Here is a 15,416-nt window from a genome sequence, read left to right on the forward strand (position 1 = left end):
GATCTTTTTGGGATGTGATTAATTTTTATGTATCCCAGTTTTCATATCCATAAAAAAGAAAATTAAACTTACTTGAAAATGTCATTTCTTTCAGTAAGCATCACATTGGAAATATTCTCTCACTTTGGAACTCAACATTAAAAAAAAAAGAATGTTAAAAATAAATATTACATTTATTTTTTAAATACGTGATACTCTCTTTAAAGTTATGAAAATGGTTTTGTAAAATAAATTATATTTAAACCATTTTCATTATTTTGGTTAAGAAACAAACTGTTGGTGTTCTGTCCAGAGGAGGAGAGATATTTGTTTATAAAAAAGGACAATTTTTTTTTTGGCCTTTCAATTTATTTACCATTTTAGTTTTTTTTGTTGGAAAATTTTAGAATAATTTGCCCCTTTTTCTAACTTGAAATTTTTAAAAATCGAAAATTTTCAGTTGAACATTTTCATTTCAAGGTATGGTTTTTTTTTATGAGAAATTAAATTAGAAATCTTTTCGCCTACCTAAAAGGTAGATTGGATAATAAAGTTTTCCAACTTTATACTTTCTCCGGGATTTTTAAAAAAAGAAATTTGTTTTATTTTGATATTAATAAAAATTTAAATTGTTTTAAAGCAAATAAGATAAAAGAGATTAGAAGAAAAAGGAGACAAAAGAAAATGGGGAGAAAAGAAGAGAAGAAAATTGAGATAAAAGGGAAAAGTGGGGGAAAAAAAAGAAAGAATCCCAAGAATAGGGGGATTTTAATTAAACTAGAATTATTAAAACACAATAGAAAAACATGGTTGGGAATAATTAACCATCCAATTTAACCTTGGGCCCAGTATTTTTTAAAAAAGGGGAAATTTTGTGCCTTATTTTCACGTTTCCTCCCTCCCTCCCTTTTTTTTCCTTTTCCTCCTCCCCTTTTCCCTTTCTCCCTCCCTTCTTTCCTTCCTCTCTTTCTTCTTTCCTTCCTTTCTTCCTCCCTCCTTCCATCCCTTCCTTCCTTGATTCTTTCCTCCCTCCCTTCTCTTCTTCTTCCCTCTCTCTTCTCCTTCCTTCCTTCCTTCCTTCCTTCCTTCCTTCCTTCCTTCCTTCCTCCCTCCCTCCCTCCCTCCCTCCTTTCTTTCTTTTCTTTCTGTCTCTGTCTCTCTCCCTCTCTCTCTTTCTCTGTCCCTCTCTCCCTTTCTCTTTCTCTCTTCCTTTTTCTTTCTTTCCTCTCAAAGACCCCAGTGTTTTATAAACAGTATTCTCTATATCCCTTTCTCAAACATTTAATTTCCTTTCAAAATTAAATGATTGTTAGTCACTTATTTTCAGCTGTAACCTAGAGATATTTTGAAACCTTTAATTCTAGTTATCAGTGGAGAAAAAGAACAGCTTTATACCTTTTCTGAAATTGTAATATATTGTTCCTGGGTTCTTTTTCCATAATGTTGGTGTTTCAAGTATTGAAGCATATTGATTTAAGGAAGACACCTTCCTTGGAGTTTGGGATGATGATTATCTTTGCATATCTTCCTTATGGGCTTGCAGAAGGCATCTCCCTCTCAGGTAGGTTTTAGAATGAATGAAAATTAAATGATAAAAATGTGCTGGTCCCATGTCAGTACGATATGAGCTCTGAATTGACTTTCTAGGGGGTGGTGGAATAGAATTATCATCCTTTTAATCAAATGATGATTATATAATGCTCCTTTAGGGTTTGGAGCATAGTTGGGAGCTTTGTACAAGGTTAATAAGATTTCAACTTGAGACCTAGAACTACTTAGCTATCTAAGCAGACGAGATATTAGGAATCATCTAAGGTTGTGAGTTGAGGCTCAGAGAGATTAACTTGCTCATGATCATGTAATCTATTAGGAAACATTAAGTATGCTTTTACTATGTCTAGATACAGTTTACTAAGTGGTACAAAAACAAGTGAGCTCCTGTCATCATTGGCAAGCTTAGTAATGAGAGAAAACTGGGATTCAAAGCCAGAGTTTTGGATTCCAGAATTTGATCTCCTAACTAACTAATCCAAATAATTTTAGGAATTTTAACGGCTTTAACTTGGGAATGTAATTTCTGTAAATCTCTATCTGTATCATTCTCTTATCTGTCATTTTGACCTTCTCAGTAGTATTGGTGACAGTTACAACAAAATACAATTTTATCTATGGCCTTCTATGATGAGAGCCTAGGGAAGATACTGTTTTTCTGCCTTCATGGAACACATATAATATAAAAAAAATATGACTTCATATGTACTTTAGAGAGTGTCATACATAATGCTATATATTTTGTTGTGTTTTTTTTTGTTGTTGTTATTTTGTGGGACAATTTAATGTTGTGGAAAACGTACTAACTAGGCTTAGGGTTTAGAGGATTTGGGTTGACGTTCTGCTTGGACACCTACCAACTCTGTGCAATGGACAATTTACTTTTTCTAGAGTTTAACTTCCTCATCTATCTTACAGGATTGTAAAGAAAGCACATAAAAAAAATTAATTGCCAATGTTAAGTGTAAAGGGTTATTTTATTACAATTGCCAGACATTTGAGATTTTTATTTTGCTCCATGATGATCGTGGGCCTCATTTAGATAATAATGAACAAATTTCTCGCTTTCAACAGTTTTCAACAATTAAATTAATCAGAAAATGTCTAGTATGAGTAGAGTACTGTATCTTGTGATGCTTATTGTCTAATGATTACCTAGATAACATATATGATTTTGTAAATTCATTAGAGAAATACAAAAAGCATAAAGACTAAGGGAATAGTTATGTGGATTCTGTTTGGGCAGCTTAAGTGGTAGAGTAGATGGAACACTGGGCCTGAAGTCAAGAAAACATGAGCTCAAAAATCAGTCTCTCTCTGGGCAAGTCACTTATGTTTGCTTCTTTTTCCATATCTGTAAAATGGGACTAATGATAGCATCTACCTCCCAGATGATGTGATTTAGGAGAACAATTGCTAATTTCAAATGATGTGTTTGGAGTTTAGCACCCCAAGTGATGAAATTGTAAGCATCAAACATTGGTTCAATCATGTGAAGAATTCACGGTGGCCATTCTTTTTGGCAAAAGATGGGTCTTTTAGAAGAGATTACAGACAAAATGGAGAGATACAATAGATACCAGAAATGATAAATATGAGGATTAGAATATTGATGGAATTCTTCCCTCCCTAGGGTAGGAGGGAAGGGTATCATGGGATCAGTTTTAATTTCATAGTTCCACTCTCTGGAGGTCTGGGCAAGCCTATCTTGCTATGTCCAGTCAGAAATATGAATTATGTCAAACCATTAGGTTAAATTTCCTCCATACATGTGTCCATGATTCATGCCATCTTAGCTGAACCTCTTTTGGGTCAGTCCACCATGACACTGCCTTGTGGTGTCTTTCCCTTCACCCTTCCCTCATGCCACATGCTGTCTCTCCCATTCCCCCCCATACTTAAAAACCCTTTCATTGTTAACTATATGCTCTCCCAATTCTTTCATATTTTCTATTCTTGATATGTATTGTATCTCTTCATTTTTCCTGTGACGACTTCTCCTAAATAAACCTATCTTTTGCCAAAGAGAATGGAAATTGTGAATTCTTCACATGATTGAACTCCAACATTTGGTGCCTGGCATCTCATCATTTGGTGCTAAACCTCAAACACATCATTTGGAACCAGAAATTGCCCTCCTATACCACATCATAGGGTTTATAGTGAAGATGAAATTAAATATTTGAAAAATTGCTTAGTCTGGCACAGTGTCATGTAAATATTGGCTATCATCATATAATATTTGTTATTATTACAAAGGAAGAAATAAAAGGTATTAATTTTAGAAAACTGGGAAACTGTAAATTTCATATTCTAACTTCATATCAGGATTGCAAAATTTCTATTATTTTGGGCATTGCTATATATTTTTTTCATTCTAGTTTCTGCCCTTCTGTATTGTCCTTCCATATTTTAGTACTTAAGTACTTTGCCTCTCAGATGTTCAAAAACATTGAATTTCATCTTACCTGTTTTTGCTTCTGTTCATCACTACCACCCTCATCATTATTATCATCAACAGCAAATGTTTATCAAACCTTTATGCAAAATGCAGTGTGCAAAGTGCTAAAGATATAAAGCCAACCAACCGACCAACCCATGGTTCATTCTGAGCAATTTCATTTTTTATTTATGAATGAGCATTGATAACTTCATGAAAAACATATCTTAAATATATCATTTTGGGTTTTCTGATAGTGACTTGGGAGTTCTGTCTTTGGCTTTTCTTGAGTCAGAACAACAGTGCTTTCTAATTTCTTATGGGATTTATGGATTTGGGGACCTGCACAGTGTAGAAATAGTAGCTTAGTAGTGATTTGAAGTTTACAAAGTTCTATTTTCATAACCGCCCTGTGGATTAAATAATACATAAATTATTATCTCCATTTTATGTATGAGGAAACTGAGGTTCAGAGATGTGAAATGACTTTTTTACACTCACAGAGCTAGTAAATGGTAGAACTGTAACTTAAAGCCAACTCTCTTGGCATTCAAGCTCATATTTTCACAGACTTAAAGAAGCAAAAGATGAAGAGGCATTTGACTTAGAGGATAGGGCACTGGACATGTAAAGTGATAAGGTAATATAAAATAGACTTGGGAGAACATAAAGTTCAATCAACACAAAGAAATTATGTTGAGACATTCATCACAAATTACAAAGGTTTGGTATTTTATGTGAATAGCACTTGGATTCAGGAAAATACAATTAGGCAAGGCAGAGTCAAATAAGCAATTTGCTTTTAAGAAAACAATTTTTAAAGTCTCAGGGGAGCAGAGGCAGGATTTAAGGAGTAAGGGGAGAAATAAGGGAGGAATTGGAGAGGGATCTGGGAGAGATTAAGAAAAGACCAGATAGAATCCACTTGCTGACCAGGTCCCATAACTGTCTAATTAAGACTTCAGAAATTGAAGTACTAACAGTGAAAAGCTGAATAAACTCCAGCTTTTCATCATTCTATGCTTAACAGTCTGAAAAATTGACCTGATTATAATTGGTAAAGGAGTTGGTTGGACTTGTTAGTTTAGGGTTCACATCACATGGAGTAAGAAAGTTCTGGGTTGTATCAGACACTTTTTAGCTATGTGACCCTGGGCAAGTTATGCCATTTTTTTGGTGCCTCAGTTTTCTCATCTGTAAAAATGAGAGAATTGGACTTAGTGGTTTCTAAAACCCCTGCCATCTCTCACTCAATGATCCTGTGTTTACAGACAGGCAATAAATCCACCAAACACTGAAATATAAAATATGTTAAATATATTACAGTAGAAAAATTACAGAACTAACAGTCAAGGGATATAGGTTTGAATTTTAGTTTTAACACTTAATAGCTGTGTAAATATGTGAAAGCCAGAACCCTTATGCATATTTTAATTACAAATCTCAATGGCCATTTCTTAGTCCTCACTCTATTTGACATCTTTCTAGCTTTCCATTCTAGAGAACTGTTTAGAACTATGCCAAAGGGCTATAAAACTGTGTACTGTTTAATCCAACATTACCACTGCTAGATCTGTATCACAAAGCGATCCAACAAAAAGAAAAGGACATTTATGTACAAAAATGCAGCAGTTTTTGGGTTTTTTGTTTTTTTTTTTTTTGGCTTCCCCACATCCCATCTCTAACATTTATCATTTTCTTTTTTTCCTTTTTTGTCATTTTATAAACCAATCTGATGGTACCTCAGAGTTGTTTTAATTTGCATTTATTTAATCAGAAATAATTTAGAACATTTCTTCATATGACTATTAGTAACTTTGATTTCTTCTTCTGAAAACTGCTTTAATCTATTATCAATTGGAGAATGGCTTTTATTTTTGGATATCTGTCTCAATTCTCTTTGTATGTGAGAAATGAGGTCTTTATGAGAGAAATTTGCCGTAATTTTTTTTCCTATTGTCTGTGCCACCTTTTGGAAAAATATAGTTTCACTGATTATCTTTTTAAATTAGATTTCTTTCAGCTGTTGCTTTGTCTGAGATCATGACTGCCACTCTTGTATTTTTTATTCCAACTAAAGCATAATAGAGTCTGTTTCAGTGTCTTATTTTAACTCTATATATGAGCTTTTGATACTGTTGACCATCCCTTTTTCTGGATGTTTTTTTTTTTCTTCAGCTTTTCTGACTTTCTATCTCCTAGATCTTTGTTTGTTTGTTTGTTTTTAATGTCTGCCCTTTTTATCCTTCTTTGCTAGATCATTCAATCAGTACGTTTTTATTGTGCCTATACAGGTACTTGTGCAAAGCCCTGTATATCATCATCTTACACGTCCCTCTCTTTGGCCATAGGCATATCCTCTAAGTCTCTTCCTTGAGTTCTCTTTTTTTCCTGTTATACCCTCTCTCTAGGTTCTGTCATAGGTTTAGCTATGACATAATATACCTAATTTTTCTCCTTAACTATATTTCTGTATCATTATTGTTTTGCTAGATGTCCTCATTTGAATGTCCTATATGTATCTCACAACATGTTTCTCTAAACATCCCTATTTTTTATGAGGGATCACTATCCTTCTAGTCATTCTGGTTTACAACTGACAGCCTTCCTAAACTGTTGACTCTTCCTAATTACTGTCCTCACTTGTTGAAAACAATCAACATTGTCTTGTTGATTCTGTTTATTTACAGCTAACATATTCATTCACAAATTCATTGATATTGTGACTGGCCTATTTCATTAGCCTTTTAATTGATCTCCTTGCTTCTAGTCCTAAGCTTGCTTCTCCAAAACATCCTCCACATAGATGCCCAAATAATCTTCCTAAGTACAAATTTCACCATGAAATTCCCTTGCTAATTAAACTTTGAGGACTCCCTATTGCCTCCAAACTAAAATACGAACTCTTCAACTTAGCATGTAAAGCCATATATATCTGGCTTCAACTTAGGTCTTTTGATTGTAGAGCACAAATTTTGCTGCATATGATTCCCTCCCCCAATTTAAACCATCCTTTGTAACAAAAAGAAATAAAAAGGAATGAGTGCCTTTTGGTGCCTCAATTTTCCCACCTGTAAAAAATGAGAGAATAGAACTTAGTAGACTCTAAAGCCCCTGCCAGCTCTAAAATCACTAGGTGGAGTCACTAGGGTTGGCAGAGAAAGCCTAAGGTATTGATAAGATTGCCCCCTGAGGCAAGCAGGGAAGGGCATGATGGGGATCAGCTCCCATCCCCTGTGGAGGTCTTAGATAATTCCAGTCCTATGGTATCCAACCAGATGTCAAACCCGAAGAGTAAATTTTCCCGGAAATCTGTCCAGCCTATACCATCATTGCTGCACCATCGCTTTGGGTTAGCTTGTCACAGTGTTCTGTCTCATGGTGTCTTTCTTTTTACCCCCATTCCTCCCCCATCCCTCATGGTGTCTTTCTCCCTCCTATAAGTAACTCTAAGAGGGCTAAACTCTATGGATTTATTCTGCTCATCAGTAGCATACTCCCTTTCTCCTGGCTAATTGTGCTTTCCTTTAGGGAACTTATCTTTTCCATTATTAACAATTAACCCTCCTTTAACTTTCCTTGCTAACTATATGCTCTCCCAAATCTATTTCATATTTACCCTTATGGTACCTATTTTATCTCTTCATTTTGTCTGTAATGTCTTCTTATAAACAAATGTTCCTTTTGGCAATGAGAAGGCCCTTATGAATTCTTCTCATAATTTGCTACTGAACCCCATCATTTGATGTCTTTCCTAAATTTCATCATTTGATGCTAATTGTTCTCCCAAATCTTATCAAAAACAGCTGATTATCTGTCTAGATATTTCATGTTGCTTTTCTTCATATACTCTTTAATCCAGCCAAATTGACCTACCAACTGGTCCCCAAATTCAGCATTTCATCTCCCATTTCTGTACCCTTGTATTGGTTGTGTGTGGCTCAGAATGGTGAGTAACTACCATATTAATTTTTAAAAAGCTAGAGATATCTCTAGGAACAAAATGAAGGTTTATTTTATTTTTTCATGAGAAGCAGATTTCCCACTAGTTGAACAAGCAATCGAAAGGAGGAGGCACCTTTTGGGACAGGTTTTACAGTTTAAACAGTCTCTAACGAAAATACCTCTCCCACCACTGACCCTCATCCTCATTGGCTGAGGGTCTCACATTCTAGACCTACCCAGGAAATTGAACTTTGGCCAATAAGTTCATAGCTGCCCATATTTAATTGAGGTAGGAAGATAATGATGTCATGGAAGAATATCAGGAAGGGCAAGTAGGTATGTCCTAGGGTCAATGCCCAAGGACCATCTCGGGCCTACTCCAACTCTGGGGTGATGAAGCCTTACTCAATTTTCACAATTGCTGAGAGATCTCATTCCATCTCATTCAGTTGCAATCTTTTTCTGGAATATAATTTCTTTTCTCCTCTGTGAGAAGAAATTCTTAATTCTCATAGAATCTTTTTCACTTCCTTCAACATTGACTGCAGGTACTATTTCCTAAGAGAAGACTTTCCTCATCCCCTTATAATTAGTACTTCCCCCACTTAAATTTTCTTGTGCTGAGCACAGTGCCTTATACCAAATCAGCATTTAGTATTTGTTGAATTGAACCCTTCTTAATTCTTTAATTGTGGATAATCATACTTATTACCTACTTTAAAGTACAGTAGAAAGATACAGTAGAAAGCATGGACTTAGTCAAGAAACAAAAAGTCTCAGCCCTCAAAGTGTTTATATTTCCTTAGGGAATCACATTAGACAATTTTCAAGATCTTTAAGGTATTTTTCGGCTAGGCAGTCCTAAAACTCACCTTGCAAGATTGTTGTGAGGACCAAATGAGATAATATTTGTAAAAGTACTTATAGTATCTGGTGTAAAGTAGATGTTCTGTGTAAATGCTTCCACTTTTTTTTTTTTAAGTCTTTCCTAATTTTTATGATTTTCTTATTTTGAAAAAAGATAAAAAAGTTACTATAGCACCTACCTCCCAAGGTTCTTGGAGATGTAATGATATAACACATATAAAGTACTTTGAAAATCTTAAGATGATACATTTCAATTTTTCTGTTATTGTTATTATATTCCCTATACTTAGCACGCATCTGGTACATAGTGTTTAATAAACACTTTCTGAGTAAAATTGTTGAGGGGTGAGGAGGATACCCTAACAACAATAGGGGTTCAAGGCCAGTGTCACAGGTTTTGCAAAAGAATTCTATGGCCTGGGGTAGGGAGTGATTTCCAGATGAATTGAAGGACTCAATAATGGGTGGTAATAGGGACAATTCCCATTGCACCATTCACCCCTTAAGCTATCACTTTCAAATTCATTTGGAGCAAAGGGATGGAGGTCTCATCATTTGGAGCTGCTTCAAGCTGACAAGGGTCATAGAGCTGCTGTCCCTCTGCTCAATGGGGTTCAGGCCGGGAAGGCAAGTGCGAGATCTGAAGGGGTGGCAGGAGCAACATCCAGGGGATGCTGAATGTCCAAGTCAATTGTCTCATGATCTTCAGACTGAACGAGTACTTGGAAGTTCATAACTTGGAGCCTGGAGAAAACAAATCTCAGGAGCAGGTTAAAAGTGGGGTGACATCCAGGGTGGAGATGGTGACATTTGGGAATGGGGACTTTGCAAACAATGCATCAGCTCCCATCTGTGGGCTCCCCTGAGGATGCTGATGGCTGGCCCAACAATCCTGAGTGCTCCTACTGCCCATGGAGCTCCCTAGCCTGAAAGGCTAAGAAGAAGTTAACACCCTACTGGTAGGGGCCACAGAATGACATCAAGAAAAGTCAGAGAGAAAATGCTAGGAGCAAAGTTCTCATTCTTGGAGTGGGAAAAAGGAAGAATACTAGAGTGAGAGAAAGAAGGACACAGACAATTTCACTCTTCTTTCTCCAGAGTGGTTTCAGGGGACCTGTGGAAGAGGATTTTCAGGTCCTCTATGGGTTCACAGAAATATTCTGAAATATCTGAAGGAGAAGTAACAGAAGAGCACTTTTAATCCTAGAAATACAAGTCCAGCTGGGGAACCCTTCCAGTTTGACTGACATTGGAGTAGTCAGGGTGACCTTATATGGTCCTTACTACCATGTTCCCTGGCTTTACAGGGGAGGCCATGGTATGAGCACCTTGTAGGTTTAAGGAGATGCTCAGTTGCGTATTCAGAAAGGGCTTTCTGGCCTGCATTGAGCTGTGTGGCAAACTGAGTGACCTGATGCTGTTTTGGATCCACAAGAATGTCAGAGGTTAGGAAAGACCTCCCATACAGAAATTCAAAGGGGCTCAGCTTAATATTCTTCTGAGGTGCAAGGCAGGCTTTAAAAAGCCCTAAAGGGAGATTCTTTACCCACTGCTCTTTAGTCTCTATGTACAGGTTAGCAAGGGCTCACTTGAGAGTGTGATTCATCTTCTCCACTTTCTCAACCTGAGGATGCCAGGCAGAGTGGAGGTGGTAGGTAATTTTGAGTGCTTTGGCTACATTTTGGGTTACCTGAGAAGTGAAGACCAAAAGTAACTTGAAGCCTCTGTGGGGAAGTGGGGGGGGGTTGTGTAAAGTCTATTTGCCAGTCTTACCCTAGGTATGTTCCCCTTCTCTGAATAGGCTTCAAGAGTGGAGGAAGTCTAACAGCTTCTTCAGGATTTACTTGGGCACAAACTGGGCAAGCCTGGCAGACTTATCTGTCATTTCTCCCAGTTTGTGATCAGTGAAAATGTGTTTCACAAGGGATTGTGAAGTTCTTCCCAAGTTGGTAGCTTGGTGAAGACCAAAAACAAGTTTCTACTGATTTCCCTTTGGGATTAAAAGTTGGCTTGAGGTTGTTTAAACCAGTCAGAAGGAGAAAGGGTGTATCCCCTTTCTTCTACAAGGGCTTGTTCCTGTGAGCTACATGAAGGGTAATAAGAATCAGGGAGCTGGGGGATTAAAAGTGCCATAGTCAAGGGTAAATGGGCAGCAGCTGGAGCAGCTGAATGTTGCAAACCTATTCTCCTTGGCCTGAAGTGAATCTTCCTTCCAATGTCCTTTACAAAATATGACTGAAACTTATCTGGGGTTGTGGATAACTTGCAATAGTTGTAGAATCTCTCCTGTATATTTAATATAATAATATATATTTTATATATGTAATATTATTATATATTATATATATATATAATATAATATAATATACATTATAACACAATATAATAAAATAATATAATATACTAATATTTATTCTTTGCTGTCAAAAGTCCCTTTTCTTTTCATATAGCCCCATGAGCATGCAAAACATGAAAAGCATATTCACTTTCATTCCCTTCTACAGTTCCAAAGCTCTGGTTAGGGCAATGAGTTCAGCTTTCTGGGCAGAAGTTCCAGGGGGCAATGGCTTAGCTTCTAGGGTGCTATTGAGAGTCACCACAGAATAACCTGCCTTTCCCCATTTTCAAGAAAACTCGACCCATTTGTAAACCATTCACCATCTGGGTTGTCAAAGGGAATGTCCTTGAAGTCAGGTTCACTAGAGTAGACAGAATCAAAAGCTTCTTCACAATTATGAATGATGTCACCTGACTGCGTGCTGTCAGGGAGCAGAGTGGCAGGGTTAAGAGTGTGACACACCCAGAGAGTCAGGCTCGGGGTGTCTAGTAGGAGAGCCTGACATCTAGTAAGCCTTGTTCTACCAGCCACTGATGCCCTTTGGCTTCTAAAATGTTCTGAACCTGGTGAGGGGATAGAACCTCCAAAGGCGAGTTTTGAGGCTTCTTCAATTAGAAGGGTTGTAGCAGCCACTGCTTTAAGACACGAGGGCCATCCTAGGGGGACTGAGTCCAGTTTCCTTGAGAAGTAGGCAACCAGTCTGGTCCAAGAGCCTGAATTAGGACAGGGCCTGATCCTGCCTTTCATCTATATACAGAGTGAAAGGCTTTTCTGAGTTAGAGCCAGGGCAAGGGCAGAAGTCAGTTTGGCTTTCAGGGTCTTAAAAGCTTTGACCTAATTGGGGCTGGTCAAGGGGAAGGTTGTCAGGGGCTTGAATAGAATTGTAGAGAGACTTGGCAATAATCCCAAAATTAGGTATCCAAATTCTGCAGAAACCATCCATGCCCAGGAAAGTGCTCAGCTGCTTCTTTGAAGTGGGGTCCGAGAGGCATAAAATGGTCCGTTTTCTGTCCTGGGTCAGAGAATGAAAAGTGAGGGTAAGGTTATGGCCCAAATATTTGACAGACTGGCAGGCAATGTGGGCTTTGGATAAGGAGACCCTGTAGCTCCTAGAGACCAGAAAATTAAGAATTTTTATGGCTTCATCTAGGAAAGCCTCTTGGGTGGGGCTGTAGCTCAAGATACCATCCACATATATGAGACTGCTGTTAAGCAGCCAAAAAATCCCTTAAATATTTAACATGTGTGCTTAAAAAATTTCTCAATCAGAGTTGTAATCCCTCCCTAGTCTCTGCCTTTATTGGATATTGGCATTTATGGGGGAATACAATGACTAAGGGTCCTCCAGGGATTCCTTGATCCCAGACAGAGGAATCTTATTTTCTCCCAGTTTTCAGAGGGGATATGGGAGGGCTTTGAAAGCAGCACAAAAAGATCACCTGGAGGTCTGAGAAGAAAAATTGGGTCCCCAATTTCATCATTAAATCACCAATAAGGGAGCAGGACAGGAGGGAATAATGAGTGTTTAAATAAGAGGTCATCAAACAGGATAGAGGAGAGGTCTCAAAACAGTTCTTAAATTTCCCTTCTAATCCCATTATTCTATGGGGGAAGGGTGGTTAAGACCAGAGTGTTGAAGTGAGACAGAAGAAGTTCAGTGGTCTTAACAGCCACATCCCAGCTATTAGGCTGTCCTGGTGGATTGAGGGGGAGCTTGACCAAGGCCCAGACTCCTATTGGAGGGCAGGGCACTGGGGGAGGGGCAGCTTGTCCCCTGTGAGCAGTCTTTCCTCTAGTGCCCCTCCCGGTTGCACTTGGGCAAGGACCAAGGGATTTCCTGCAAGGACAGATTTGGACCTGATGGCCTTGTTGTCCATTACACCTGAAGCACAAACTCCTATGGTTCCCAGATATGACAGCCAAAATTTGAGCCTGTTCTCCATTTCTTACTTTAACTCTGCAGTCTTTTTCCTCTGCTGCAGTTTGTTCCCTATTATTAAAGACTCCAACAGCTGTTTCTAACAGCTGAGTCTGAGAAGTTTGAGGGCTCAAAGTTGGCTTCTCCAGCTTCCTCTGTATATCTGGGGTATATTGTTTAATATTAACATCTCCCCAGGAAAGATCAAGTTGGAGGGCATTGGCCTTAAACCCCTCCATAAACTTGGCGTCCTCAGAGTAATAGCCAGGTTTTTCCTTAATCTGGGAGAGATTTGCCATTGAAAAAGGCACCTGTACCCTGAGGGACTCTCCCCGAAAGTCTGCTGCTTCTCTAAGGGGATAGAGGTCAGAAGTGGTGGCTGAATCAGGATGCTGAGGAGGAGAAAAATGGGACCCATTCCTTGTATCAGAGGGATTGAGGAGTGGGGGCTGGGAAGTCTCAGGATCTGGTTCAAGAGGTGAGGGGTACTGTTAAAGAAATATTGTTGGACCCAAGGTCCTATCTTTGATAAAGGGGTGGTTCTGAAAGGGATTTACAGGCCTCCTGATAAGGACTGCTTGGGGGTGCAGAGGAGGGATCCTTTGTCCCTAGAGGAGTGGTAAAGAAGGGGTTATTTAAAAGGTTAGTAGCTAATTTTGATTTCCCTCCAGTAAATTTTTACCAGCAGCGTCTTGCAGTGCTGTCCTAATTTAGGATCTTGAGATAGTGCCACGAAGACTTGGACATAGGGAACTTCAGTCTACTTGCCTTATCTTTGGCAAAACAAACCAAGCTGCTGGATAGTGCTGTATTAATTGAGCCATTAATGGGCCATTTTTCCTGGTTCCCAAAAATATATTGAGGTCAGACAGCATTGCAAAAGAAAATGAGTTTCTTAGTTTTGAGATCTTTTAGGCCAAATTTGGCTCTCTTTTTTTAAGACAGCCTACAGGAGAATCCTTAGGGAGAGAGACAGGTGGATCGTCCCATTTTGGCACAAGTCTTAGGTTTTCCAGATTCTGTAGCATCTTGGCTTCTCAGGTGTCCCTGAGAGGGAGACAGGTGACAGAAATCCCCTAATTAAGGGTACTTATGCTAAAAGATGCAGGAACTTCCAGTGTAGGCATCCCCAGTCAAGGAAGTCAGCTCTGCTGGGCGCAGAGCTCCCAATGACCCCAAACCTTCCCGGGTATTTGGGTGTCCTTTGGTATAGAACAGAGACAACAGAGGCAAGAGGAGGCTTACCTCGCCCAGAAGGATGTAAAACCTCAGGAATCCCTGTATGGGCCACCAAATGTTGAGGGGTGGAGCTACACTAACAGCAATGGGGTCCCCAGGCCAGTATTGCAGGTTTTGGGAAAGAATCGGCAGTCCCGAGGTCTTTGGCAGAAATGAGTTTATTTACAGAGAAGCCTCTCTGGGCCGCTTCCTGATTAGGAATTAGCAAAGGTGGGGATACAGGGCTTTGATTTTTATTTAGCCTTCTATGGCCTGGGGCTAGGGATCGATCTCCAGATGAATTGAGGGACTCAACTATGGGTAGTAATTATGCCCCAGGCCAAGATCTCCAATTGAATTGTAGGTGGGGATCATTGTGGGAGTTTCCCCTAGGAGTCAAGTAGGAGGGTGAGGGTGCTCCCAAAGTTTGGGAGGGATTGAGATTTAAGGTTTTTCCAACCCAGAGCTACCCCCTCCCCGGATCAGGGGACATAGTTCCTATTGTATCAAGACGAGTTCCAACAGTTCTCATTCTTTTAGCATGTATGATAAATTAGGACAAATGAGTAAAGGCAATACTAATAATGATACAAAATTAAAAACTCCTTTAGTTTCTTTCTTGTTGACTATATAAGGTTATTAGAAAGTATTTTACCAAGGCAAGGAAAATGCCTTTGGGTTTAAAAAGGTACTAAAATATGCCCCGTTTTCCTGAACTTAGAAAATACCATTTTATTACCTTCAATGCATTCTAATGGCAAGTCTGAGAAATTCAGCCATTTTAAAGTTATAGACCATAGTTCTATACATAGTATCAATTTAAAAGTATCATGTAACAAAACGATAGAGATAAAAAAAATTGTACACTGGCTTATACTGACCCCTGGGGTTATTTGAGGGCATCTGAGAGGATCAGGAAGAAACTTCATGTAGAACATAACACTGGATCAGTCTTGGGGAAAAAAAAAACCAGATTCCAAGAGATCTAGGTGAAAAGGGCATGCATTCCAGGCACAGTGACTAGTTAGTGAAAGTGCCTATTGGCAGGAGATGGACTATAGAGTTCATGGGGAGGAATAATGTGTAAGAAGACTGGAAAGGTTCAGGTTGTAAAGAACTTTGATGATATATAGAAAAAAATGGATAATTTGATCTTTGAG

The 15,416-nt window shown here is 38.6% G+C and overlaps 1 protein-coding gene across 4 annotated transcripts in view; it reads left to right on the forward strand.

Moving 5' to 3' along the window:
• Nucleotides 1-15,416, forward strand: part of SLC9A8 (solute carrier family 9 member A8) — a 104,836-nt gene that overhangs the window by 66,705 nt on the left and 22,715 nt on the right. For all 4 annotated transcript variants that reach the window (XM_031951612.1, XM_031951613.1, XM_031951615.1 and 1 more), the window contains one exon: nt 1,435-1,540. In XM_031951612.1, coding sequence (XP_031807472.1) covers nt 1,435-1,540 — 106 coding nt within the window. The remainder of the gene's footprint in view (nt 1-1,434; nt 1,541-15,416) is intronic.

The sequence above is a fragment of the Sarcophilus harrisii genome, chromosome 2 (genome assembly GCF_902635505.1).
Source record: "Sarcophilus harrisii chromosome 2, mSarHar1.11, whole genome shotgun sequence".
In the NCBI taxonomy this organism is placed as follows: domain Eukaryota; kingdom Metazoa; phylum Chordata; class Mammalia; order Dasyuromorphia; family Dasyuridae; genus Sarcophilus; species Sarcophilus harrisii.